Genomic DNA, 26,000 nt, shown 5'->3' with positions numbered 1-26,000 from the left:
AATTCAAGATGAACATGAAGCCCAGACCACCTTCTAGACTACGGCAGAGAACAAAGAGCCTGGCTTTGCAGACCTGCTGTTGAGGGTCCTTCACCCACAGATGCAGGAAGCTGCTCCAAGGCTGCAAGTTGGATTTGCAATGCCTACCTCCCAATGATGCGCAAATCAGCATTGGAGATGCTCACCCACCTGCCAGTCTTGCCAAGCAGCTTCTCCTCAAACCTGACCACGGTCTGTTTCTCTTTTCTCATAATAGGGGCTAAGTGGACCACCAGGCTTTACTGTACTTAACTAGATTGAGTCTGAGGCGAAGCTTAGGCATATTCTGACAATGCTTAAGACTAGGGTAAAACCATCTTCCTAAAGATAAGCAAACAGACATGAGCCCCTATAACAAAAGATACAATAGCATCCATATTTCCTTCTGAAATAGATTCCTAGTAGAATAAGAAAACAATTTTATGTCCTTTCTTTGTGCTTGAAAGAAAATACAAAAGATTGCCTCCATAGAGCCATGGGCACAAGGAGGCCAGCATAGCATGAAAATGCTACGTAGAAACTAAAAATAATAGAAGCTAAAACTGTGCTGGCAATAAGGGGGAAAAAAGAGAAACTAGACACAACAAAAACATAATTAAGCTGAAAACATGCTTCCAGAATTCAGCTCCCATCTCCCCAGAAGACAAAACAATCCAGCCCTGGACACTGTTCTATAAAGAAAAGAAAAAACAAAACACAGAAGAGGAAAGTTTTTAAAAGACTAAAACTGAAAGTTTTCTTCATGGATCCAAACAAAATAATGGGGAATTTAAAGCATACATTTATATCCACAGATAATCTGGAGTTATAAAAACATTTCTCTACCATCTTTAGAAAGAGTTCTCTATAGTGATACCAAAATAGAAACACAGGGGCATTTTAACCATAAGAACATCACAAGAACTCATCCAAACCAGGACCCAGTCAAAGGAATCAGAAATTTCTTCTAAGACCCATTTGGATGAGGTGCTTTTTTCTGAGCTGTGAGTAGAGGTCAGGGAATAGTTTCCATCAACATTGTGCCCTCTGGAATTATTAAATTATCCAGATGATATAATTTTCCCTGAGGCAAATCTCATAAATTAGTTTATTTTTAAAAAGACTGTGGCAGTGACTAAAATTTAAATTTTTATTTTACAAATATGAATGCCTGTGAACCAGGCATTAGTAAAAAAAAAAAAAAAAAGAACAGGCATTAGTAAAATAAAAAGTATACAGTCTTAATGTTTAATTTAAAGCAACATCTGTTGTGAGTTCTTCATAAATTATGGGGGGGAGGGGACTATCTTAATTATAAAGTTTACCAGGGTTATTTTTTCCAAGAGAACTAGTTAAAACAACTGAGATTGTCAAAACTACATGGAGAGCATCAAAATGAAGAGACAGGATGTCTCACAGTCAACTGGCCACCATTATAGCTCAAAATAAACGCTGAGAGGACTCGTGACCACATTCAACACACACACACACACACACACACACACACACACACACACACACACACGAACTGTTAACGGGCTCAGAACTCATGAGAGTACACACCAGGCTTCCAATTGGTTTGGCTTACTCTAGTCCTAATTTGTGTGTGTACAAAATCCAACACACATACATTTAAAAAAATATTAAGTGTTTATATACCAAAATCCAGAGAACTAGGAAAAGCAGACACAAACACATTCACCCCTTGACACCCATGGTGCACTGGTTCCAGGACCCCGTTGTAGATGAAATGCACAGACGCTCAAGCACTTTACCTAATGACATAGCACTGGAGTATCTGTGCAGAGGCCCCCCACACCCTCCCAGGTACTGTCATCTCTAGATTTTTTTAATCCCTAATTCAACACAAACACTATGGAAATAGTGGCTAGGCTTTATTTTGCAGGCAACAATGGCAAGAAAACACTCTGCCTATGTTCAGAACAGATGAAGTTTCACCTCTAAGTACTTATGACAACGGAATTTACAAACATCTGATGAGAGTAGACCAGGGACAAGACACTCCCCCAAGGCACAGGAACGAGCTGCAGCACAGGTTCCAGCTCTGTACCCATGCTTTGTGAGCATTTGCGGGGACTTGGTTTAAGAGTAGTTTCCATTATAATATATGCCACTGGCTTCTCATTGGTTGAGGCCAAGTAGCCACACTGGCTTTAGTCCATCTGCAATGATTTTGACATGAAATATTAAATGAAAAGGGCAGGACACAGCGTAGATATGTAGTTATAGACAGAGCTATGAAGAGTCGGCCATATTGAATATATTTAATGCATTCATCTAATCTAGGATACCATGAGTTACAATATGCATTTTATGTTTCACTACAAATGCCATGTTTCATAGTTACATAGAACTACACAGTCATCAAATGAGTTCTTCTAAAATTAATGTATGCACAGATTTTATCATGCATCACAGAGATTTCTCCATGTCGTTCTGTGCACACAACACCTTTGCCTTCTGATGCCAGTTCATAGTGAAGTCAATTATCTCATGCAGTATACACCAAAATGACAATAATATGAACTACCTGACCAAGCTCACAGATACACGGGGATAGAACCTGCCAGGACAGAGTGAAAGCCAGGATATAGTTTCAGAAATAAAGGGAGGGAGAAAATTATACCTTAGAATGGATGATATAGTAATATTTCAATACAAAAACTATATGAGGTGAGGTTGTGACTTATTTTCTTAATACTGCTTGGCATTTTCTTGTGTTTCAATGAGTATACTTTTAGCAATTAGGAAGATTTTTTTTTTTTCCGAGACAGGGTTTCTCTGTGTAGCTTTGCGCCTTTCCTGGAACTTTGGAGACCAGGCTGGCCTCGAACTCACAGAGATCCACCTGCCTCTGCCTCCCGAGTGCTGGGATTAAAGGCGTGCGCCACCACTGCCCGGCGCAATTAGGAAGATTTTAAGGTGTGACTGCCTACTTGGGTCATTTGAACATCTTGTACCTCAGAAAAGTGTATTAGTTCTTCTTCTTCTCTGTCCTGGCCAGTATGTCTCTGTTCATAGCAGCTATGGCAGGAGGATGGCAAGTATAAGATCCTGTGGTTTTATAACATGATTCAGTTTGGGGATTTGTCTGTTGGGGGGGTGGGTAAGGGAGAGCAGGGTAGGATCAGTGCAGGAAAGAAGAAGCCACATGGTCAGCAGCAGGAGGCTGGGGAGTTTTTCACTGTTTAGTCTTAGGCCCATCTTTTTTTTTTAATATTTAATTATGGCAGGGCCCAGAGAACATCTAAAAACCTGCACTTCACAATCTGGAGAGAAAACTACAGACCCTTGAGTAACTCAGAAGTCAGAAATCCATGTTTTATTTTATTATTGTGTCGTCCAGGGAATATGGTGGTCTGTGTAGTGTGTGTGGAAGAGAGCGAGAAACAGGAGAAGATGGGAGGCTGTGCTAGCTGAGCAGTGGTAGGTGGCAGATGAATATATTAATATTTTTATTAATTGAGGTTTCTGACTAACTTTGTTCTGGCTCCTTAATATTCTGCTCCAAACCACTGTTTCACCCCCACACACATCCATACCCTCTGCTCAGGCCCATCTCCAAGGAAGGAGGCAGAGAGGATGCCATGTGCCATTTTGTGAGCAAGGAGACAACTGGTTTAGATTGTACCAGACTGTTCTCAGAAATAAGCCAGAGGCACGTGGAAAACTTCTGTCCTCTGCCTGGCACGTCCATGCACACTTTATACTTGCTCTCTAAATTCCTATTTCATGATCAAAGCCAAAACCATGATCAGCAAGGCATACCTCCAAAATTAAAAAAAAAAAAAAAAAGCATACCTCCAAAGCACACAAGAAAAACATTTTTTGCTGTTATCAGAAAATTACCACAAAAGAAAGTGTCCAGAAATTCCTCATAAAAGTAAACCAAACGAGTCGGAAATCACATAGCTTTTCAAAAAATACTGAATGAAAGATAATTAAAGTCCAGATTTTGGAAACAGGAGCCAGGCCATTTTAAAAGGCTATACGAAAACACGTGATGCAGACAGTACTGCTCCGCGTGTTTTAAAGGCCTCCACTCCACAGTAGGTAAAGCATTCTCCCCACTTCAGTCACAAGGTTTCCAGTTAGGACAGGGCCCCTTGGACCTAAAGCCCAATCCTTAGGGACTTACGTAAAGAGGCACTTCACTGCAGCTCAACTCCATGGCTCCTGCATCTGTAATAGAAACAACATAACAAGTGTTAGGGTGGGAAGCCTGTCCCCAGCCCCCAGAGTCCTCAGTGGCCCACATTTCAGTATCAACGTTGTGGAGGAAGGAGTACAATACTTAAGAAAGTTACAGAGATTTTAATATATATGGGCTAGGGTTGTAGATCGGAGGTGGAGTGCTTGCCTAGCCTACACCTGGAGTCCATTCTCAACACCCCCTTTACAAATGAATACAGGAAAAAAACATTCTCTTATAAAAAATTATTCTCCCCAAGGAAACAGAGTGGCAGCCCTTCAAAAACTTCAACATATGATCAGTAATTTGATATCTAATACGTACACAAAAGAACTGACTCAATGGACTCAGCAGTCCTATTCGCAAGAGCCAAAGTGGGGAAGAAACCTGAATACCCAGTGGCCTGTCCATGGACAATCCAAATGCAGCAGACATATGCAGTGGAATAATATTCTTCCTCATGCTACAGCATGAACGAGACTGAAAGATGTTGTGTGAAGAAAAATAAGCCAATCACAAAATAAAAAATGCCGTTGTCACTCCACTTACATGAAGTCCCTAAATAGGTAAATTCATAATGACAGAAAGCAGAATGTAAGTTACCAAGACATGGAATTACTGTTAGATAGATACACAACTTTTATTTGGGAAGTCCTGAAGATGGATGATGGTGATATTACACAGTGCAAATGTACTTAACGCAGCTGAATCACATACTCAAAATGGTCCAAATGATAGATCTTTTATATATCTTACCATAACACAAAGGCATAGTAAGTTACATACAGTATGTACCTGGGGCAAAATAAAAAGTAGCTGGAAATAAATATTCAAATTATGTGTGTGATGACATAGACATGATGTAGATGCATACATACATACATACAGAGTCTCACCTTTATTCTTTGAGATTAGCTTCCACACATAAGGAAATCTCATCACTTCAGACACTCCACTGACTATCCCAGAATTTGGAATATTTCCACAAGCCACAGAGGGGCAACGTAAGCATTAGGAAAGCTTGCTCAAAACTCACCATTCTCTCACAGGCCTTAATAAGGTCTCATAAGGTCTTAATCTACTTTTGCCCAGATAACACAGAGAGCATAAGACCATTCCTGCCTCTGACACAGAGGCCCAAGATTCCGGCCACATAATCACAGTGGCATGCAGCCCACCGGCAAGCTAACCAACTTCTGGCCAGCTGCATGAACCTCCATCTGCCCGTGCCTAGCTCTTTAAAACGAGAGCACACAGGGGTAGAGAGCAGACAGGTAGACAAATGAAATGTGGTGTGTACGTACAATGGAACGTCATTCCGCCCGCAAAGGGAAGGAACACATGCCACACAGCCTGGGTGACTCCCAGCAGCACATCTTCAGGGAGGTGAGCCAGACAGAAACAGCAGTGCCCTGTGGTTCCAGTAACACGAGGTCAAAAGAGTCAAAGGTGGTTTCCGTCAGCAAGGAGGGGAGACTGCTTTGTTTAATGGACTTTAATAGATGCTGAGTTTAAGGGTTTGCACAATGAAAACTGTCCTGCAATGGATAATGGTAATGGAGAATAATAATGTGCTTAACACTCCCAAGCTGTACACACACACACACACACACACACACACACACACACACACACACACACACACAATGAATAAAAACAGTCTCAAAATAGCACCTAGAAGCTGGCTTTCTGATTAGAAGTCAAAGACCCACCATCACTCACTGACCCCTCTGCTATGGTTCACCAAAGCGGAAGGCAAGTGGTCCAGCCCCCAGGCGCTTCAGCTGAACAAAGACAGCTGAAAGTTGGGCAAAGTACAGAATGGATCACATGGAAATTCTGACTGGGACAGACAAGGGGCATCATCACTGTCTTCCCCCACCCCGAAGCTGCACCGATCCCCACTGCCATCTCTAGGTTCTGCTCGCCTGGCTCTGGGCTTTGGGCCCCACTGTACAACTCCGGGGAGCTCTAGGAAGGCGGGCACTTTGCAATCGGAATGGTGACATTTAATATACCAATTCCCGGAGGATACACTTGGCAAGGAAGAATATGAAAAGCTCTGTTTTTATTTACTTCTTTGTCTAAAGTCAACTAAATTAAATGTCCTGATGCTTCATATACAGTCTAGCATAGAAACCTCTTGGGTCACAAATCACATGAGTCATCTTGAGACACAACCATCGTGGTGGGGGGCAAGCCAAGGGCCTGACAAGAGGGAGCCGCTCAACCCTGTTCTCTGTTCTCAACACACCATGCCCTGTGCCGCTGGAACCCACTGGAGTGGGCTCCTGGATGAGAATCTTTCTGAGACAGGATTTCTCTGCGTAGCCCTGGCTGTCGCTCTGTAGACCAGGCTGGCCTTGAATTCAGAGATCTACCTACCTCTGCCTCCCAACGGCTGGGATTAAAGGCGTGCGCCACCACAGCCCGGCCAAATTCCAAATTATCAAGATGGCACTTTGAGAGCTGAATTCGCGTGCACTAGTACTGACTCTGGCTTTCACTATGTCTGCCGTGGCACCGGGACAGCAGCGGCTCTTCACCTTGTAGTGATCACGGTCAGGCCATACGCAACCTCTACTTCAAACCTCTAGCAAAAACTAGATTTCTACTTAAAATCAAAAGAAATGCCCTGTCATGGCGGTTAAGTGATTTAAATGGCATAAACAATAAAGAAAAAAAAAAACTAGAATGTATTTCCTCATGAGTAAAACTGTTTCAGACCCATATATCAAAATAAATTCAATGGGGTGGAGGTTTTACCACATGCTTAGATGAACTACTCACAGAACTACAAGCAACTAAGGAATGCTTGGAACAGGAGAACTAGGCTTCCTCAGAAGGGAGCACACCAACTGGTTACGCAAGATCAAATAGTCAGCCCTGGAAACACGCATATGAGGAGCAGTATACAAGCCAGGAGGAGTGGCGCAGACCTTTAATCCCAGCACTCGGGAGGCAGGAGTAGGCAGATCTCTGTGAGTTCGAGGCCAGCCTGGTCTACACAGTGAGTTCTAGGACAGCCAGGGATGCATAGAAGGATCCTGTCTCAAAAAAAAAAAAAAAAAAAAAAAAAACCAAGCAAACAAACAAACAAAAAAAACAAGTGACAGTATACAGTCTGAGCAGGTTGTATTTATATATTTAGGAAAACATATGTATGTAACAAAATTTAATGGGAAAAAAGGTCATTAATTTGAATAAGAGCAAGGAGGGGTATATGAGACAGTTTGGGGGGGAGGAATAATATCAAAAAGTGAAAGAAATAATTTGTAAATTTTTTCTTCCAAAACTCAGCTCATATTTTCAAGATTTTTTTTTAAACAAAAATCAAATTCAAGGCTTTGGGCATTCTAGGCAAGCATTCTGACACAGAACTATATTCCCAGTCCTTGGTTTTTTTTAAGACAGAGTCTTAGTTATAAGCCCAGGCTGGCCTTGAACTCATCCTCTTGACTTGGCCTCCTAAGTGCTTTGATTACAGGACTACATCACAGCATCTGGCTGGATTTTTGTCTGTTCATAAAATACACCAAAAAGAAGTGGTCCAAGGGGAATGGGAAGAAATAAGAATGGATGTAATTATAAACAAAATTAAAAATACATTGTACACATATATGAAAATGTCAAAGAATACAACACACAGATGTGCACACAGGGTGTGTGTGTGTTTGTGTGTGTGTGTGTGTGTGTGTGTGTGTGTGTGTGTGTATGTGTGTGTATGTGTGTGTGTGAGCATGCGTACACACCCATGCATGCCACCATTATGACCAGCACAGTGTCAATCCACTATCCTATTCACCATGACTCAGTAGCCAGTGTTGGTTCAAACTTCAAGTGTCTGAACCGAAATAGATTATTTTATGTGTATTTAAGCACAGCACAATTTAATGAGAAAAATTTCCTGGTGATAATTAACTCAGTTCTGTGTGTGCAATAATGCTTAACACATGACTACACTGAAACTCTTTGCAAAGTACATGTGGCATCTTCCATACAGAGGGGTTCTACCGACAAAGAAAACCAAGCTTATGATAAAGGTCTGGGCGAGGAAGGTCATCAGGCTATGAGCCACAACCACTCTAGTCTTCTGAGTGGAAACGGGTCAGACGTCTCTCTCCCTCTGAAGAGACAACCCTGTGTGTTTAACATTCCCGGTTCCCCTAGTGCCTATCTGTGAGCGCAAGGACCTCTGTGACTCTCACAGAATACTTTTGTAAATATGTTTTAAAATACATATATATCAAAAAAGAAAACCATAAAGCATTTTGGTGAGAATGTGAAAATTACATTGAAAAAAGCAAATTGCTTCCTTAACAAAAATAAAATAAAATAAACCATGAATAAGATAGTGGCCCTGACACAGGCGTTTGTTTTGGTTTGGGGGGTTAGGAAGGCACGCACACGTATGTGGAGGTGCACAGAGGCCAGAGGCAGACTTCCCGTGTCATCCTCTGTCACTCCCAACCTTATCCCTTTAAGACAGTCTCTTACTGATCGGGAAGCTTGCCTTTGGGCTGGCCAGAGAGCTCCCAGCATCTGCCTGGTGCCAACTTCCAATGCGGGGGTTACAGGCACAGGTGGCCATGTCTAGCTTTTTATGTGAGCACTAAGGATTCAAACTCAGGTCCTAACGCTTGCATAGCAACTGCTCTGACCAAATGAGCCGCCCTCACAACCATAGGAGCCATCTTCACAGCCCCGATGAAGTTTTCAAAGCGTCGCACCCGAGAGTCATTCACTGTATTTGTGAGAGAGCTGCCATAATGAAGGACTTGAAGCACGCAGAGGTCCCTCTACCTGTCACCAGTCAGAATGGTTCACTTCACAGGAATGTTTCAACGCACCCACATCATTACAGCTTCTACAGGAAGCAGCTGTAAAAGCCTTTACCACGGGCTATATGGTAGCAGCGTTACTTTTTAAAGTTGTTAAACAACATGTACTACGTAATTTTTCCTTATAAATACAGAAGTATTCCAAACTTTTTGGATTTCTGAGGTGGGAAGTATCTGTTTATGCTTGAGGCTTTGTTTGCAGGGGGTGCGGGGAGGGGGAACAAACTCAAATGACCTGTCCTTGCCAGAAAGAAGTAGTATTATAATAAGTGGAAAAAGAAAATGTATTCCAAAGGTTGTAGACAGCAGTTGTCACAGTGAGGATGTTTTGAAAAGGATTATCTGGGCCACCTCCTCCTCCAGGGTCTAGCCCAGCAAATGGATGGAACTAGAAAAAAACAAATCATGTTGAGTGAGGTAACACATACCCTTAAAGATAAAGACCCATGTTCTCTCTCATCAGAGGCTCCTAGCTCCACATCTTCAGATGTGAGTCCATAACCTGGAGTTACCACAGAAGCCAGGAAAATAGAAAGGGACAGTCGCCATGTTGGGGATGTGGGGGACCAACAGGGAGGAGAATAGCAGAATACCAGAGATCTGGTTAGGGAGATGGGAAAGGGAATTCTAACTAGGGAACAGCGAGGAAGATATATACAGAAAACAAACACGGAGTGTCTGTGTACATGTTCATAGTTTGGAGACTTGGGTACAAAGTGTGCTTTAAATTCACATTTATGGTAGTCCTCACAGCTGTACTCTGTAAATGTTTAGAACAATATTTAACCTATTTTTTAAGGCGTCCAAGAGAAGCATTTCCCAGCTTTCTCATTTCGTTGGTTTGATTTCTACAACACCCCCTGGTTAGTTTGCAGAAGGACAGACAGCTCTCAGGGAAGGTGAGCATTTCTTTGCTGACTCTCGAAGAAGGGGGGGCTGGGGCTGGAACCGGAGTCCCTCAGTTGCAGGGCAGCGAGCAGAGAAAGTCTTTGCCAGATGCCATATCACAGGGAACTATCTTCTCCTCATCAAACACTCCAAACCTATTTCAAAGTAGACAGCAATGAGAAACGAAGGACTCAGAGCACCCAGCTGACACTTCACATTGATGATTTTTAGAGAATAAACAAGGTTAATACAGAAACTTAACTGTCATGTTTAATCCTTATAACTTTTTCCATTTTTACATAGACTATAGAATATGCACTATTGTTGTAGTTTTGTTTTGTTTTGTTGGGTTTTGGGGGGGGTTGTTTGTTTGTTTGTTGGCTTTTCTAGACAGAGTTTCTCTCTGTAGCTTTGGAGCCTGTCCTGGACCTCACTCTGTAGACCAGGCTGGCCTCGAACTCACAGAGATCCACCTGTCTCTGCCTCCCAAGTGCTAGGATTAAAGGGGTGCGCCACCACAGCCTGGCATAGAATATTACTTTAAGGTGTGTTACTTTTGTTTATGCTGCATTTGTTCAACTCTGTGAAGCTGTGTTACTGTGCCTGTCTAAAACACCTGATGGTCTAATAAAGAGCTGAACAGTCAAAAGCGAGGCAGGAGATAGGATAGGCAGGGCTGGCAGGCAGAGAGGATAAATAGGAGGAGAAATCTAGGAAGAGAGACTGAGGAACAAGAAAAGGAAGAGAGGAGGACACCAGGGACCAGCCACCCAGCAAGCCATGGAGAAAGAAATAATGAAAGGTATACAGAAAGAGAGAAAGATAAAAGCCCAGAGGCAAAAGATAGACGGGATAATTTAAGCTAAGAAAAGCTCGCTAAAAACAAGCCAAGCTAAGGCCAGGCCTTTATAATTAAGAATAAGCCTCTGTGTGATGGGTGATGGGCCCCCAAAGAGACAAAGACCAAAAACAACCAATGACACACCATTGTGTTAGTGTGGTGTGTAAGTAAACACATAAATCTATTAAGTATGACACATGCTAACTCTTTTTTTTCCTTAATAGAGTGCATATCAGCATTTTGAAAATCTGTTTCTAAAAAAGCAGGCCCTTCCCCATTGGTCAGGACTTCCTAGCAGCTTACTTTCACTTAGTCCAAGTGGATATGGCTGATGGGGGTAAGGTACAACTCTAAGGTGCAATTCTCCGGTGCATGTGATCTGCACCCAGGGTGAGGTGGTGTGTGTGATCTGCACCCAGGGTGAGGTGGTGTGTGATCTGCACCCAGGGTGAGGTGGTGTGTGTGATCTGCACCCAGGGTGAGGTGGTGTGTGTGTGATCTGCACCCAGGGTGAGGTGGTGTGTGTGATCTGCACCCAGGGTGAGGTGGTGTGTGTGATCTGCACCCAGGGTGAGGTGGTGTGTGTGATCTGCACCCAGGGTGAGGTGGTGTGTGTGATCTGCACCCAGGGTGAGGTGGTGTGTGTGATCTGCACCCAGGGTGAGGTGGTGTGTGTGTGATCTGCACCCAGGGTGAGGTGGTGTGTGTGTGATCTGCACCCAGGGTGAGGTGGTGTGTGTGTGATCTGCACCCAGGGTGAGGTGGTGTGTGTGTGATCTGCACCCAGGGTGAGGTGGCGTGTGTGATCTGCACCCAGGGTGAGGTGGCGTGTGTGATCTGCACCCAGGGTGAGGTGGCGTGTGTGATCTGCACCCAGGGTGAGGTGGTGTGTGTGTGATCTGCACCCAGGGTGAGGTGGTGTGTGTGATCTGCACCCAGGGTGAGGTGGTGTGTGTGTGATCTGCACCCAGGGTGAGGTGGTGTGTGTGATCTGCACCCAGGGTGAGGTGGTGTGTGTGATCTGCACCCAGGGTGAGGTGGTGTGTGTGATCTGCACCCAGGGTGAGGTGGCGTGTGTGTGATCTGCACCCAGGGTGAGGTGGCGTGTGTGATCTGCACCCAGGGTGAGGTGGCGTGTGTGTGATCTGCACCCAGGGTGAGGTGGTGTGTGTGATCTGCACCCAGGTGATGTGCACCGCATTCACCTGGCACTGTGAAGGACCTGCTTTCTCCACCTGATCTTGTCAGTCCACATAAGGCTAAGGGAGACAGAGAGCTGCCTCAGCTTTGATCTCAACAGAACCATCCAGACCCAGACACCACATTACTGATTTTAAACCTTCTGTTTGAAACTCATATCTTATTTCTGCCACCTCAACCTCTTGCTGTTTTTAGTATAGCAATTTAAAAGTCACTTTGATTAACATTAATTACATTTTCCAGATTAACCTCCTTTGACTCCTTAAGTAAAATAATCTTAAACCAAAATATGTGACATCAGTTTTGAAAATCTGGGTTTCCTTGAAGGTTTTAATATTTTGTAAATGCATTAGCTTAAATGTCTGGCTCTTGTTACTGTAGACTTTGGAACCATTGTGTTTTTATCTTTTCATGTATGTGGTATGTGATTGTATGAACATTTGTGTGTGGGAATAAGCCTGCACACACACACACATCATGATGCACATACAGAGTTCAGAGGACAACTTCAGGTTCTGGCCCCCACCTTCTACCTTGTTTAAGTCAGAGTCTCGTGTGTGTGTGTGTGTGTGTGTGTGTGTGTGTGTGTGTGTGTATGTGTGGGGGGGGGGGGGGTTGGTGGGTGGTGGTGGTGGTGGTGGTGGTGGTGTGTGTGTGTGTGGTGGTGGTGGTGGTGTGTGTGTGTGTGTGTGTGTGTGTGGTGGGGTGTGTGTGTGTGGATGTGGGAGTGTGGTGGTGTGTGGGTGTGGTGGGGGGGGGGTGGGGTGTGTGTGTGTGTGTGTGTGTGTGTGGTGTGTGTGTGGGGGTGTGGTGGTGGGGTGTGTGTGGGTGTGGTGGTGGGGTGTGTGTGTGTGTGTGTGTGTGGTGGTGGTGTGTGTGTGTGGTGGGGGGGGGGGGTGCTCCTCCCATCTCCCTAAAGGAGCTCTAGGGTTATGCGGGGTCTGGGGATTCAAACTCCTGTCCTTATCCTGTCCTTACGCCTGGGCAGCAAGAGCTTTACACACTGAAGCATCTCCCTAGCCCTGAAACTGGTTTAAAAGTGTTTCACAGCTGAAGATACCACAGAAACTGAAATAAATAAGAGAGTCCCCAACTGCATTCCAAATCCTTCTAAAACTCCTATGGACATTTTCTCAATGAGTGGTAGAGAAAGTTATTAAAAAAAAAAAAACAAAAACAAAAACAAACCACGATCCATCCAATTCAACTGCCAAACTTCAAACTGGATCATTATTTTTCAAGTTTATTCTCCTTTGGGTTTTCCTCAGATGAACTCCACGTTCATGGGGAGGGGTTCTGGGTCCTGATCTCGCCTAGCTAAACTCTGCTGCTGCTTCTTCTACACCACTGGTTCTCAACCTTCCTAATGCTGTGACCCTTGAACACAGTTCCTCATGCTGTGGTGACCTCCAACCATAAAATTATTTTCGTTGCTACTTCATAACTGTAATTTTGCTACCGTTATGAATCATGACATAAATATCTGTGTTTTCCAATGGTCTTAAAAGTGACCCATGTGAAAGGGTCATTCGACCCTCAAAAGGATCACAACCCACAGGTTGAGAACCACTCTTCTACACCAAGTTTAGTAATCAAGCAAGTTTGTGTTTTGCCAGGTCATGTGTAGCTGTATTTGGCCTTTACCATCTCCCTGTATAAATGTCATGCTCCGGCTTCTGCCATGTTCCCAAGGCCTGACTCCCCCCTGTAATTCTACATGGTTCATGTTCAAATCCTTAAAAAAAAAAGTCAGATCACATTTTCTAAAAACATTTTTTGGGAAAGTAAATGCCAAAATATTTCCAAAACTCTCACAGAGACCAAAGCATGGTTTGGACTGTAGTCCATAACATTTTTCTTAAGTTTGTCTCCAAAAAGGGAAACAAATGTTACTAATGAGATAACAAACTAGGTTTTACATTACAACAAATATCTAATATCCAAAAAGCTTTGATTGCCAGTTAACTCTAAAGAAAAATATTAGACCATTTTAAGTAAGCTAAATTTGTAAAATCAGGAAGGAAAGTAAATATAACATTTAACTTGCAAGAAAAAAAATTCAGTTCCTCACTTTATGAAATTCCAGGTTCCTAACTCTTGTACCTCCAAATGAAATACTCATGGATGTGAAGCCATGGCTTCCGTGTTTGGGTGTGGGTATTTCTTGGGGTGGAAGTGTTGTTTGTGTGCTGTTTGTTTGTTTTGAGACAGGGTTTCACTATGTAGACCAGGCTGACCTCAAACTCACAAAGATCCACCCACCTCTGCCTTCCATCTGCTAGGAAGGCCTGCAACATCATAACCTCAAAGCTAGATATTTAACTTTGTCTTTGAACATGCTAATAATCAATGTCTTACATTCCTTATATAAAACCCATAGCAATTTACCACTATAAATAGTAGTAACTACACTCAGAAAGCTAACGATATAACACACCTTAGGCTAAATAGTCTATAAACATGGCAGCCTGAAGAAGAATATATGGGAAACAAAAGCTTAAACATGAAAGCCTCTACACTAAACTTAACAAAATTACATGCCCAGTAGGTGACCCCCTCCCCACTCCTCCTCTGCCCCCTCCCCACTCCTCCTCTGCCCCCTCCCTCCATTCAAGCTGTTACACTCTGCAGAGCAACAGGCTTCCAGTAGTTTATGCGGATTTTGTCACTGTGATTTGCAAATGGTGTAATAAAATAGAAATCAATTTAAAACTCAAAAAGCTTGAAGGCATACATTATTTATAAAGTTGAGAAAAACATCATTGGGGAACTGTTTAAGTTTTATATATGAAGCAATTTATCAATGAGAATGCCGTGGCACAGACCCACTAACAAGTAAAACAGAAAAATCGTAAGACAGCCGCTTCAACCATAATAATTTTAATGCAAAAGGAATAAGTTAGTGTGTCTAACCAAAAGACAGCCGTAACAATGCTTTGAAAATTAAATATAGCAGCGCAGACTTTGTGATGTACAATCAATTACTTTGGCAGAAATAAGCATGCACCATCCTCAATCCTACACAGACACACAGACACAGACACAGACACAGACACACACACACACACACACACACACACACACACACACACACACACACACACGAGTCCACTCTCTGATCACTCTCTGGGTTAGCACAAAGTTAAAAATGACAAATGGCAGCTTGCAGAAGAGCCCACAGCAAATGGCAGAGCTGGTACCCAACTCAACTGTGACGCCAATGGAGAAGGGAAGGACGGTGCACTCTGAGCCGTGAGGCCAAGTTCAGAGACAGCCTTTGATGGCAGCACAATGGAAATGCGTAAGGAAAGGGCATTTAGGCATGAGGCTATGACTGAACAGACGATGCTGACTACATAAACCTGTCCCAGAGTAGAATGATCTATCTGAGTCATGCAAGTCTCAGCTGCTGTAAGAGAAAAGTCCGACTATTTCATAACCACTGCAGACATGTCTGAAGGTTAGAAAGGAAACAACACAGTATCTCTTCACTAGGATCTCATTAATGCAAACGACTGGGGGTGGTGGGGGCAGGGAGGAAGAAGCAGAGCCAGTCAGTCTGAAATAGTGCAGCCTACATTAGAGGATGTTTATGAAGTACAAAGAGGAGCATGAGTTGGCTGCTAACAGAATGTTCCGCCAAGCCTGTCATTTGTATTTCTCGGGATATATTTGCACATAGACGCAGTGATTAAGCCGTTTAAAAGCGTTTTCCAGATCTACTGAACTTCCACTGATTCCGTGAGTCTCCATGTACTGTTTATAGTCAACACAGAGCTCAATTATCATCCAAGCATCCTGGGGAAGACTCAACCTTTCAACACTTCAATTCCCTCCTCAGCAAGAAATCTCCAAAGTTCCTCTTGAAGACTCAGCATCAACTCATTGTCATGGGCTATGTGTAAAGCCCTCTGTAGGCTGTCTTGGGAGGGACACTAAAAGCATGTAAGACACTATGCCTGTCAAGGTGCTCCCAGCCTGGTCCAGATGATAGGATGAGACAGGAAGATATCAGAAATGGGACTGGTTGACTGGCAGAAGGTAATGGTGAGAAGCCAGCATCAAGAGACAAGGGAATCCTCAGACAGAAGGGGGTTCAATATGAAAACAGGCTTGATAGAGACACAGAGTTCAAGAGGCTGAAGCCAGAGGGAACAGCAGTGGCCTCCTGTATCTATGCAGAATCCATCCCTAAAAGTGACCTCCTGTATCTATATAGAATCCATCCCTAAAAGTGACCTCCTATATCTATACAGAATCCATCCCTAAAAGTGACCTCCTATAGCTATACAGAATCCATCCCCAAAAGTGACCTCCTATATCTATGCAGAATCCATCCCTAAAAATGACCTCCTATATCTATGCAGAATCCATCCCTAAAAGTGACCTCCTATAGCTATACAGAATCCATCCCTACGTTACCCACTATGTCTTGACAGACAGAATGGAGCTCTGGGGGCTAGGGAGATGAGTGATTCAGCAACGTGCATACCACACAAGCATCAGTTCCTGAGTATGGATCCCCATCAGTCAGACCAAGAGCAGCAGTGTGTGCCTGTAACCCCTGTGCTAAGGGGTGGGGACAGAGACGGGGATCTCTAGGGCTTTCTGGCTAGATAATCTAGCAGATCAGTGAGAGACTCTGTCTCAAAAAATGAGTGGAGTAATAAAGATTCCCATGTCATCAATCACTGGCCTCCCATACGCTTGCACATGTGCACACCACACACACAATACATACATAATACATACATACATACATACATACATACATACATACATACATACAAATGAAAGGGATATAAGGGGGTAGGGTTCTTTGACAAGGACTTATCAATAATACTCCCTATTATATGTTACCTTTTTGTACAACAACATATATCCCAGGTTTTCCTCTACTGTCCCTTCAAGGAACACTAAGTTCACTGAAAGTCCCGATCCTGACAGCTCCATGTTTGGGCATAAGTAGTGATCCCACCAAATTGGACACAGCACTCATCTCCAACATCTCCTTCCCATTTTGCTTGCTCTCGATTCAAATCCCACAGAGCCTGGCCGCTACAACTGAACTGGCAGGCAGGGCCGCCCCGAGGGCATTCATTTGCTCATGTCTGAAAGTCTGGAGTCAGGGAGAAAGATTAGTTTATTTGTTGTAACTGTTCTGTCTACAAAGCAGCAACCTGGACGGAGAAGACACACAGCACATTCCTGGGAGAGGGCATGGGAGTTAAGTCTGACGGGAAGCCTTGCTGGGCAGCTTGCTTTGGCTCACTCTCATTTTACAAGCTAGAGGACCTCCCCTTTCCACTTCGGTGAAAAGGAAGGTGACCTTTTCTGGGGTCTAATGTGGAATTTCTAGAAATTAATATGTTAATTAAGCCATGAGTTTGTAATGTAATGGCCTACGGATAGACTTTATAGAGACATGAACTCTGTGAAATTTTGTTTATATGTATTTTTCTGGCAAGAGTTTAAAGCTTACACTGGGTTCTCAGTGGACCATTAGAACTGGAAAAAAAGACAAGAATATATTCTATCAAAACTGATTTCTCGCCGGGCGGTGGTGGCGCACGCCTTTAATCCCAGCACTCGGGAGGCAGAGCCAGGCGGATCTCTGTGAGTTCAAGGCCAACCTGGGCTACCAAGTGAGTTCCAGGAAAGGCGCAAAGCTACACAGAGAAACCCTGTCTCGAAAAAACCAAAAAAAAAAAAAAAAAAAAAAAAAAAAAAAAAAAAAACTGATTTCTCGCTTTGTGAAAGCTTATGTCAGGAGACTGAATGTACGCAGTATAGGCTAGGGGGAAATACTTGCCCAGCACAGACCTTTCCAACAACCTCACTGGCAAATACACAGAGGACAGAGATTGACATTTCACTGCAGAGAGTACACAGATGGCAGTAAACACACGGCAAGATGCTCAACATCACCAGCCACTAGGGACCTGCAAATTCAAACCACAGTGAGACCAGCGCCTGTCATTCAACATGAATGACAGACCAGACCACATTGCTGGTGGGATGCAAACGGGTACAGGCACTGTGGGAAACATCAGGGATTCCCAAAGCCCAAGCACAGAAGTGCTATCAGCAAGTGCGCTCATGGAGAGAGAAAAATCCACACTTACACAAGAACCTGGATACTTTCATAGCAGCCCTATTTGTGACAGCCTCAAAACTAGATGATCCCAGAAGTCCTTCGACAGCATGATCGTTCAGCTTCAGAACAGATAAATATATACACCACGGAAACATGTAGTTGGCCTCCTCATTCTTGGGTTCTGCATTCATGCATCCCACCAAACACAGACTGAATATGCAGTTGGGCTTATAATGGTTGCATATAAACTAAACTTACACAGATTTTTTTTTCCTCATCATTATTTCCCCCAAACAATGAAGTATTATTTGCCTAATGCTGATACGTTTTTAGGTATTATAAGTAATCTAGAGATGAGTTAAAATCTATGGGAGGAGTCACAAGGGTTACCTGCTAATACAATGCCATCTCTATAAGACTTGAACATCCTCCATGGGAAGTCCTCGGCCAATACCCACCTATGCAAAGGGACAATCACACACTATCTACCAATCCAAAGGAGGGAAGTGGTGGCATGGATAAAACTTCAGGAAGCGAGGCTAGAGAAATGGCTGAACAATCCGGACCACTAGCTCTAGCAGACAGGCTCGATTCGATTTCCAGCGCCCAGGCCAGGCAGCTCACAGCTCTAACTCCAGCTCCAGGAGGATCTGATGCCTCTTGCCCCCATAACTACCTCCACACAGATACACAATCAATAGTAATGTGAATAAGACTTTCAAATTTTCAGGAGGTTATATTGAGCAATAAATGGCAACCCCCAGAAATGGTAGGCCATACAATTCTATATACACAACATTTTATAAAAGAAAAATGTCATTCAGATGGGGACAGATTGGTGGTGACTGGGAGTTAAAAACAGCAGTTGAGATAAAAGATGTCAGAAGGTAATGATGAATTATAGAAGACAAAACACAGCTGAGGTTCTCTAACCATTCAATGTCACACATGACAGTGGGCATATGAACCTACACAGGCAACAAAATGATACAGCAGAGACATTAGAAACACATGCTGACTCACGGAAGAAAAATGAGGAGCCTGGATACGGTTGATAAGATGCATCAATGCCCTTCGTGCTTGAGTTTTTTCTTAATTTTATTATTTAATATTGATTTGTTTTATCTTATGAGTGCTTTCACTGCATGTGTATGTGGTGCACCGTATGTGTACCTAGTGCCTGAAGAGGCCGTAAGAGAGTGTGGGATTCCTGGAACTGGAGTTATAGAGGTTGTGAGCCACCATGTGGGTGCTGGGGAACAAACCCGGGTCCTCTGGAAGATCAGCCAGTGCTCTTAAACACTGAGCCATCTCTCCAGTCCCTAGAGAGAAGAGGGGAGGGAGGCTGAGTGTAGTGCCTGTGGAGGCCAGGAGAGGGCATCAGATACCTTGAAGCTGGAGTTACAGGGGGTTGTGAGTCATCTGACATGGGTTCTGGGAACTGAACTCAGGTTCTTTGGGAGAACAGCAAGTGCTCAGTGTCTGAGCCATCTCTCCAGCCCCTGATTAAGATAGTAATAATATAGTTTTGCAAGCTATCAGCCTGGAGATAAATTGAGCAACATATACAAAGGTCCTCCTATTGTTTCTGACAGATGCTTGGGAATACATAATTGTCTCAACAAAAATTCCAATTAAAACAATCTTACCAGAGCTTATGTTTATGCATCCTAATCAGTTTTCCCCCTTTTGTGATTTGTGGTAGCTAGAAAATCAATCTCTCTCTCTCTCTCTCTCTCTCTCTCTCTCTCTCTCTCTCTCTCTCTCTCTCTCTCTCTCTCTCATTTCCCAGGGCTGTTCCTTGTCATTACTTCAAACATTATTAGAATGTCTTTACTGCTTGCTACATTTGGTTTAATCATTTTGTGTGGGAGCAAAACTTCATCCTTTGAGAATGAATTTGAGGGGCTGCAGAGCCAGCTCAGTTCCTGCTGCTCTTCCAGAAGACCCAGGTCTAGCTCCCTGAACCCACACGGCAGCTCACAACCAGGAGATCCAATGCCTTCTTCTGACCTCTGTGGGCACAAGGCATGCATGGTGTACCCAGACATATATGCAGGCAAAACATTCATACACATAAATAAAATAAACTGATTTTAAAAAAGAACCTAAACTTGAATTTTTGAAACAGCAGAAGATTTTCAAATCCACTGAGGAAGTAATATGTGTAAACTAAGTAAAGAATGTTATTTATGAGCAAAAACTAAGTAACATCTAAATCATGAAACTGGTTTTCTCCTGTGGAATTCCTTAATTTGAGATTTTGAGGTCCAAGAGATCATTTACATTCGCATTCTTTTGGTTGAAAATCCCGTCAAGAGGCAGCAAGAAGCCACCGAAGGGCTTCAAGTGGGGCAAGCTCTTACCTCAGTTGTATTTCTACAACACTGACCCAAAGGGCGCTGACGGGACTGGAGAGAAGGGACAGTGGCCAGAGAGAAGAGGTGAGGACAGACTCATGGGGTATCCTCTGCTACTTACAAGCGCGGTCAGACAGGTATGAGTTCTCAGAAATTAACAATGCTGAAGGCTCTGGAGAGACACCACACCTCCCCGAGCCTCTCAGCTGCACCTCAGGCTGCCGTTGTGGCTGTGTGTGACAGCCCTCTTGCTTCCTATCCCCCACCCAACGCCACATCCTAATTATAGGGCTACCCGAGTACTTACCCCTCACCCATAAAAGGTGAAGGATCCTTTAACTGGAACTGCTAATGGTACACCCGTTTCTAGACCATAAAACAAATGGACCAAGTACGCACACTGGAGAAATTCTAGAGCAATGGTTTAACATTTAGAAATGTCCTTCCAGCCAAAATGAGAAGCGTTGAGGTTTAGCCTCAGAAACGTGTCTGCTTTCTAGCTGTTTAGTTGAGCAGTTATTTATCACTGCTGTGAGTTGTACTGACTAATAAAACAAGCATAAAGTCCCTCCCTTTCAGTGCCTTTCAATTTATCGGAAAGGAAGGATATGCTCATGTGAAACAGGCAAACAATGACCTACAGGGATAGACCAACACTGAGGATAACACAAACACTCACTTGCTTGACAAGTGTGGACTGAGTGCCCATTATGGAGTAGACACTGGAGATGCCATGATGAGGAGATGTCAGCTGTGTGAGACAGGGGGAAGATGAAGCCCTGGTGTGCGTGTGGAAACTGTAAGAAAGTAAAGCAGACAAATACTGGTCCATCAGTAGCAGAGATTCCTGTGGGAGGCCAGTTCCCACCTTTACAGGGTTCCTATGAGGAGGAGGGAGGAATAATTAATTTGTAGATAGAAAGACAGAGGAAATGAGACAGACAGAAACACAGGATAGCTTTGGGAGGACCTGGATCAATATCCACCGGCCCCTTCTGTCTCTTCAAAAGGGCTTTTTATAACAACGCCAAGGGGCAGGGCAAAAGACTTCCCCCTTGCTAGATCAAAGCATACCACACAGCCAAATGTAGACCCTTCCACACACCTGGTAACCACGCACATGATCAAGTCATTCCCTCATGCAGCCCTGCTGTGTAAAGCAAGCTCAGATCTCACTAGGAAAGCCCTGTGGGCCTCCACAGATTCCAAGCATGGCCTCCCAAGAACATGAAGCCTGAGCTGGGTTTTAAAGAATGCAATGGCTTTTAGGTGGGGCCATGTCTACATAGGAAGGCTTGAGAAATGAGAGCAGCAAATGCTTGTGATTCTCAAAATGACTGAGGTGGTGATGTAAGGAAAGAGACAGAGGACAGAAGTTGCTACTGGGCTTCAGCACTCTGGCACCAAAGATGTTAAGTGGCCTGTGATGCCAGATCAACCCAACGCCAGCAGTTGCCTCACCCCAAGAGCTCACACTGTGGAGAATCGCTTAGGCAGAAGGTAGATTTGCCAAGAAGATCATGAAAGGGAGAGACCGCAGGCGTAAGAAATGGACACAACCATTTGGAGGCATAAAGGGGAACCTATTCCAGAGCTACAAAGACCTCCAGAGCCCACAGGAAATATGTGTCTAAGGCAAACAGAAGAAAGCCTTTGCAGAAACCCCAAGGTAATGCCACATAAGAAGCATAAATATCAAGCTTGTAGGGGGTCGGGTTAAGGTGACAGATGTGATAGAATTGTGTTTTTAAAGGAACATTATTGTGGCCGGTGCCAGATGGATTGGAAGCAAAGAAAGACCAAAGACAGGACAACCAGGAAAGAGACACTGATGTCCTTCAGAGAGACACTGATGTCCTTCAGAGAGACATTGATGTCCTTCAAAGACACTGATGTCCTTCAGAGAGACACTGATGTCCTTCAGGGACAATGCTGTTCTTCAGAGACACTGACGTCCTTCAGAGAGACATTGATGTCCTTCAGAGAGACATTGATGTCCTTCAAAGACACTGATGTCCCTCAGAGAGACACTGATGTCCTTCAGAGAGACACTGATGTCCTTCAGGGACAATGCTGTTCTTCAGAGACACTGACGTCCTTCAGAGAGACAGTGATGTCCTTCAGAGAGACAGTGATGTCCTTCAGAGACACTATGTCCTTCAGAGAGACACTGATGTCCTTCAGGGAGATACTGACGTCCTTCAGAGACACTGTTGTCCTTCAGAGAGACATTGCTGTCCTTCAGAGACACTGATGTCCTTCAGAGACACTGATGTCCTTCAGAGAGACACTGATGTCCTTCAGAGACACTGATGTCCTTCAGAGAGACACTGATGTCCTTCAGAGACACTGCTGTCCTTCAGAGACACTGACGTCCTTCAGAGACACTGCTGTCCCTCAGGTGAATTACTTAAGTACTGAATGAAAGCCATAGCACAGAAATAAATCTGGAGACATTAGAGAAAGAAAATGGACAGCCTTGTGACCAAGCTCATTGTAGAGCCTGGTGGTTTCTAAGGCGACTCTCGATCCCAGAATCAGAAACCAGGTGTACCATGTGCTACTGGCCGAGACGCAGAGAGCAGGAGAGGCAGACATAAGACAGATATCTGCTGTGGGATGGTCTGTATATCAAGTGTGTTGCTGATTGGTCAATAAATAAATCACTGATTGGCCAGTGGCCAGGCAGGAAGTATAGGCGGGACAAGGAGGAGAATAAAGCGGGAAGTGGAAGGCTGAGAGAGAGACACTGCCAGCCGCCACCATGACAAACAGCATGTGAAGACGCCGGTAAGCCACGAGCCATGCGGCAAGGTATAGATTTATAGAAATGGATTAATTTAAGGTGTAAGAACTAGATAGCTAGAAGCCTGAGCCATTAGGCCAAACAGTTTAAGCAATATAAGTCTCTGTGTTTACTTGGTTGGGTCTGAGCGGCTGTGGGACTGGTGAGTGACAGAGATTTGTCCTGACTGTGGGCAAGGCAGGAGAACTCTAGCTACAGATATCCACCACTAACCATGGGTTTCTGGAACCCACAAAAAACCAGTTTCATATTCTAACAATGAATTTTGGAATTTAACATTAAAACAACAAGAAAGAGTTTTCCTTTTCCATTGACTACTATGAGCTTCAGTGGGGTACAAAGAAAATTTCAACTAACAAATAAGGCTTTTTTTTTTTAATCATCAACCTGAAGGGCTGGGTATGTAGTGCGGTGGTAGAGTGGTGATTGATCATCATAGGCCTTAGCATTGATCTGTAGCACTGAAAAAAATATCCTGGACATTAGAAATGGCATAGAGTTGGGCGGTGGCACACGCCTTTAATCCTAGCACTAGGGAGGCAGAGCCAGGTGGATCTCTGTGAGTTCGAGGCCAGCCTGGTCTACAGAGTGAGATCCAGGACAGGCATCAAAGCTACACAGAGAAACCCTGTCTCAAAAAAACAAAAGCCAAAAAAAGAAAAAGAAAAGAAATAGCATAGAAAAACATAAGGCCCCACCCTTGAGACATTTAGAGACAAGTCCAGTCGCATGTATAGTTAACAACAATCTAAAGCTAGTTCCGACATTCCGGAAAGTACACAGTACTACGTAATAACCCCCCTGGTGTAGTCTCTAGGGAAGTAATACTTAATGTCCTGTTTTCAAAAAACGATCTACTACATAAAACCCATAGTCTCCTTTACTTAGCTGTTACTAACTCATTTTAAGTCGAATAGAAAAGCAATATTATTCTTACGTGACACTTCAAAACTATTGTTTAAAAATGTTCAACCTGCACGGATTCCTAATGAATGGCTGTATTGTATACCATGGAAGAAGCACTTTGTTAGGAGTCCACACCAAGGGAAACCAAATAAAAAGGCTTTGTCTTTCCAGGCGGTCTTGATGTGGACAAGTGGGTGAGTCTTAACATTGGATACGCTCCAAAACACGCACTGCAAGGCAGGTGGAACTTGGGCCTTTTCCCTCTTTGCTGCATCAACTCATACTACGCCCTTGGACCCAAATGCCCCCTCCTCGGCTCATGTTTTCTATGACTCGAATGTCACTGTGCTTTCTCATGCAACACTGAGCTCCTATGCTGAGGCTCAAGATTTGGTCCCCAGTGTGGAGAGGGAGAGGAGAGTGCAGAAAGGGGGTGGGGGGGGGTGGGGAGAAGGAACAGGAACCAAGTGCTGTGCTCTACAGAGCCTAAGGGGACAGATGTCAAATCAAGGCAGATTTTCACACACCATGAACTTAACTAACACTATGTTCCAGAAAACACAACCCAAAACTTAACAGGGTGTGCAGATCCATGCACAGCAGACCTACAGGCCACGCTTGATTAGTGCTTCTCATCACAGTGTCAGCCCTGTTGATTTTCACCTCGGTTCTCTCCCAGAACACACATCCATATGCACACACATATCCATATGCACACACACACATCCATATGCACACACATGGCACTGGCTGGTTTTGTGTGTCAACTTGACACAAGCTAGAGTCATCAGAGGAAGGAGCCTCAGCTGAAGAAACGCCTCCATGAGATCCAGCTGCAAGACATTTTCTCAATTAGTGATCAATGGGGGAGGGCCCAGTCTATGGTGGGTGGTGCTGTCCTGGGGCTGCTGGTCCTGGGTTCTATAAGATGGTGGGTTGAGCAAGCCATGGGAAGTAAGCCAGTAAACAGCTCCCCTCCATGGCCTCTGCATCAGCTACTGCCTCTGGGATCCTGCCCTGTTTGAGTTCCTGTCCTGACTTCCTTCAGTGATGAACAGCAATGCTGAAGTGTAAGCCTAATAAACCCTTTCCTCCCCAACTTGCCTTTTGGTCATAGTGTTTTATCATAGCAATAGAAACCCTAAAAAACAAATGAACTTTTCCCCATCTGGTCTCCTAGTTGCTATTTATTATCTTTATTTTATGTATATGAGTGTTTGCCTGTGTGTATATATATGTGCCATATGTGTGTCTGGTACCAGCAGAGACCAGAAGAGGGTGTCAAGTCCCCTGGAACTGGAGTTACAGATGATTGTCAGCCACCATGTGGATGCTGGGAACTGAACCAGGTCCTCTGTAAGAGCAGCGAGTTCCCTTAACCACTGAGCCATCTCTCCAGCCTCCTACTTTTTGCTATACGAATGTCAACTGAGTGACAAGATCAAGGTTAATATGATAATGGATCCCCGTGGGTATGAAATCTTGGTTTATCCCTATCAACATACCATGACTCAAAAATGGGAACCTAGAAAAAAAAACAAGATGCACAGTTTGAGATGCAGCTTAGTGAAGAGGCAATTGGGCAATCAGGCCTCTTGACTAAATTAGAGAATACATGTAATTCTTGAGGATATGCACACATGTGTATGTGGGGAGGTGAGGGTGGCCCAACTCACATGCCACAAACTTGTCTGGTTATGTGTCTTATAAATGTAGATTGCAAGTTTGTGGGAGGAATGTCATTGTAGACGAGAGCTTACCTAGCATCGGTAAAACATAGATGATTGCCACTTCCCAGGGTGCCTAGTAAAATCCAGACCAAGTGAGCGA

At 44.0% G+C, this 26,000-nt stretch overlaps 1 protein-coding gene across 5 annotated transcripts in view; it reads right to left on the bottom strand.

The window, feature by feature from the left end:
- The window catches only part of Arhgef28 (Rho guanine nucleotide exchange factor 28), a 300,377-nt gene that overhangs the window by 236,487 nt on the left and 37,890 nt on the right, over positions 1-26,000 (bottom strand). For all 5 annotated transcript variants that reach the window (XM_052743476.1, XM_052743480.1, XM_052743477.1 and 2 more), the window contains exon 2: positions 4,178-4,221. In XM_052743476.1, the coding sequence (XP_052599436.1) occupies positions 4,178-4,221 (44 nt within the window). The remainder of the gene's footprint in view (positions 1-4,177; positions 4,222-26,000) is intronic.

Source organism: Peromyscus californicus, unplaced genomic scaffold (assembly GCF_007827085.1).
Source record: "Peromyscus californicus insignis strain IS unplaced genomic scaffold, ASM782708v3 Scaffold_18__1_contigs__length_77618521, whole genome shotgun sequence".
Lineage (NCBI taxonomy): Eukaryota > Metazoa > Chordata > Mammalia > Rodentia > Cricetidae > Peromyscus > Peromyscus californicus.
The sequence above is the reverse complement of the archived record's forward strand: the minus strand, read 5'-3'. Positions and strand labels throughout refer to the sequence as shown.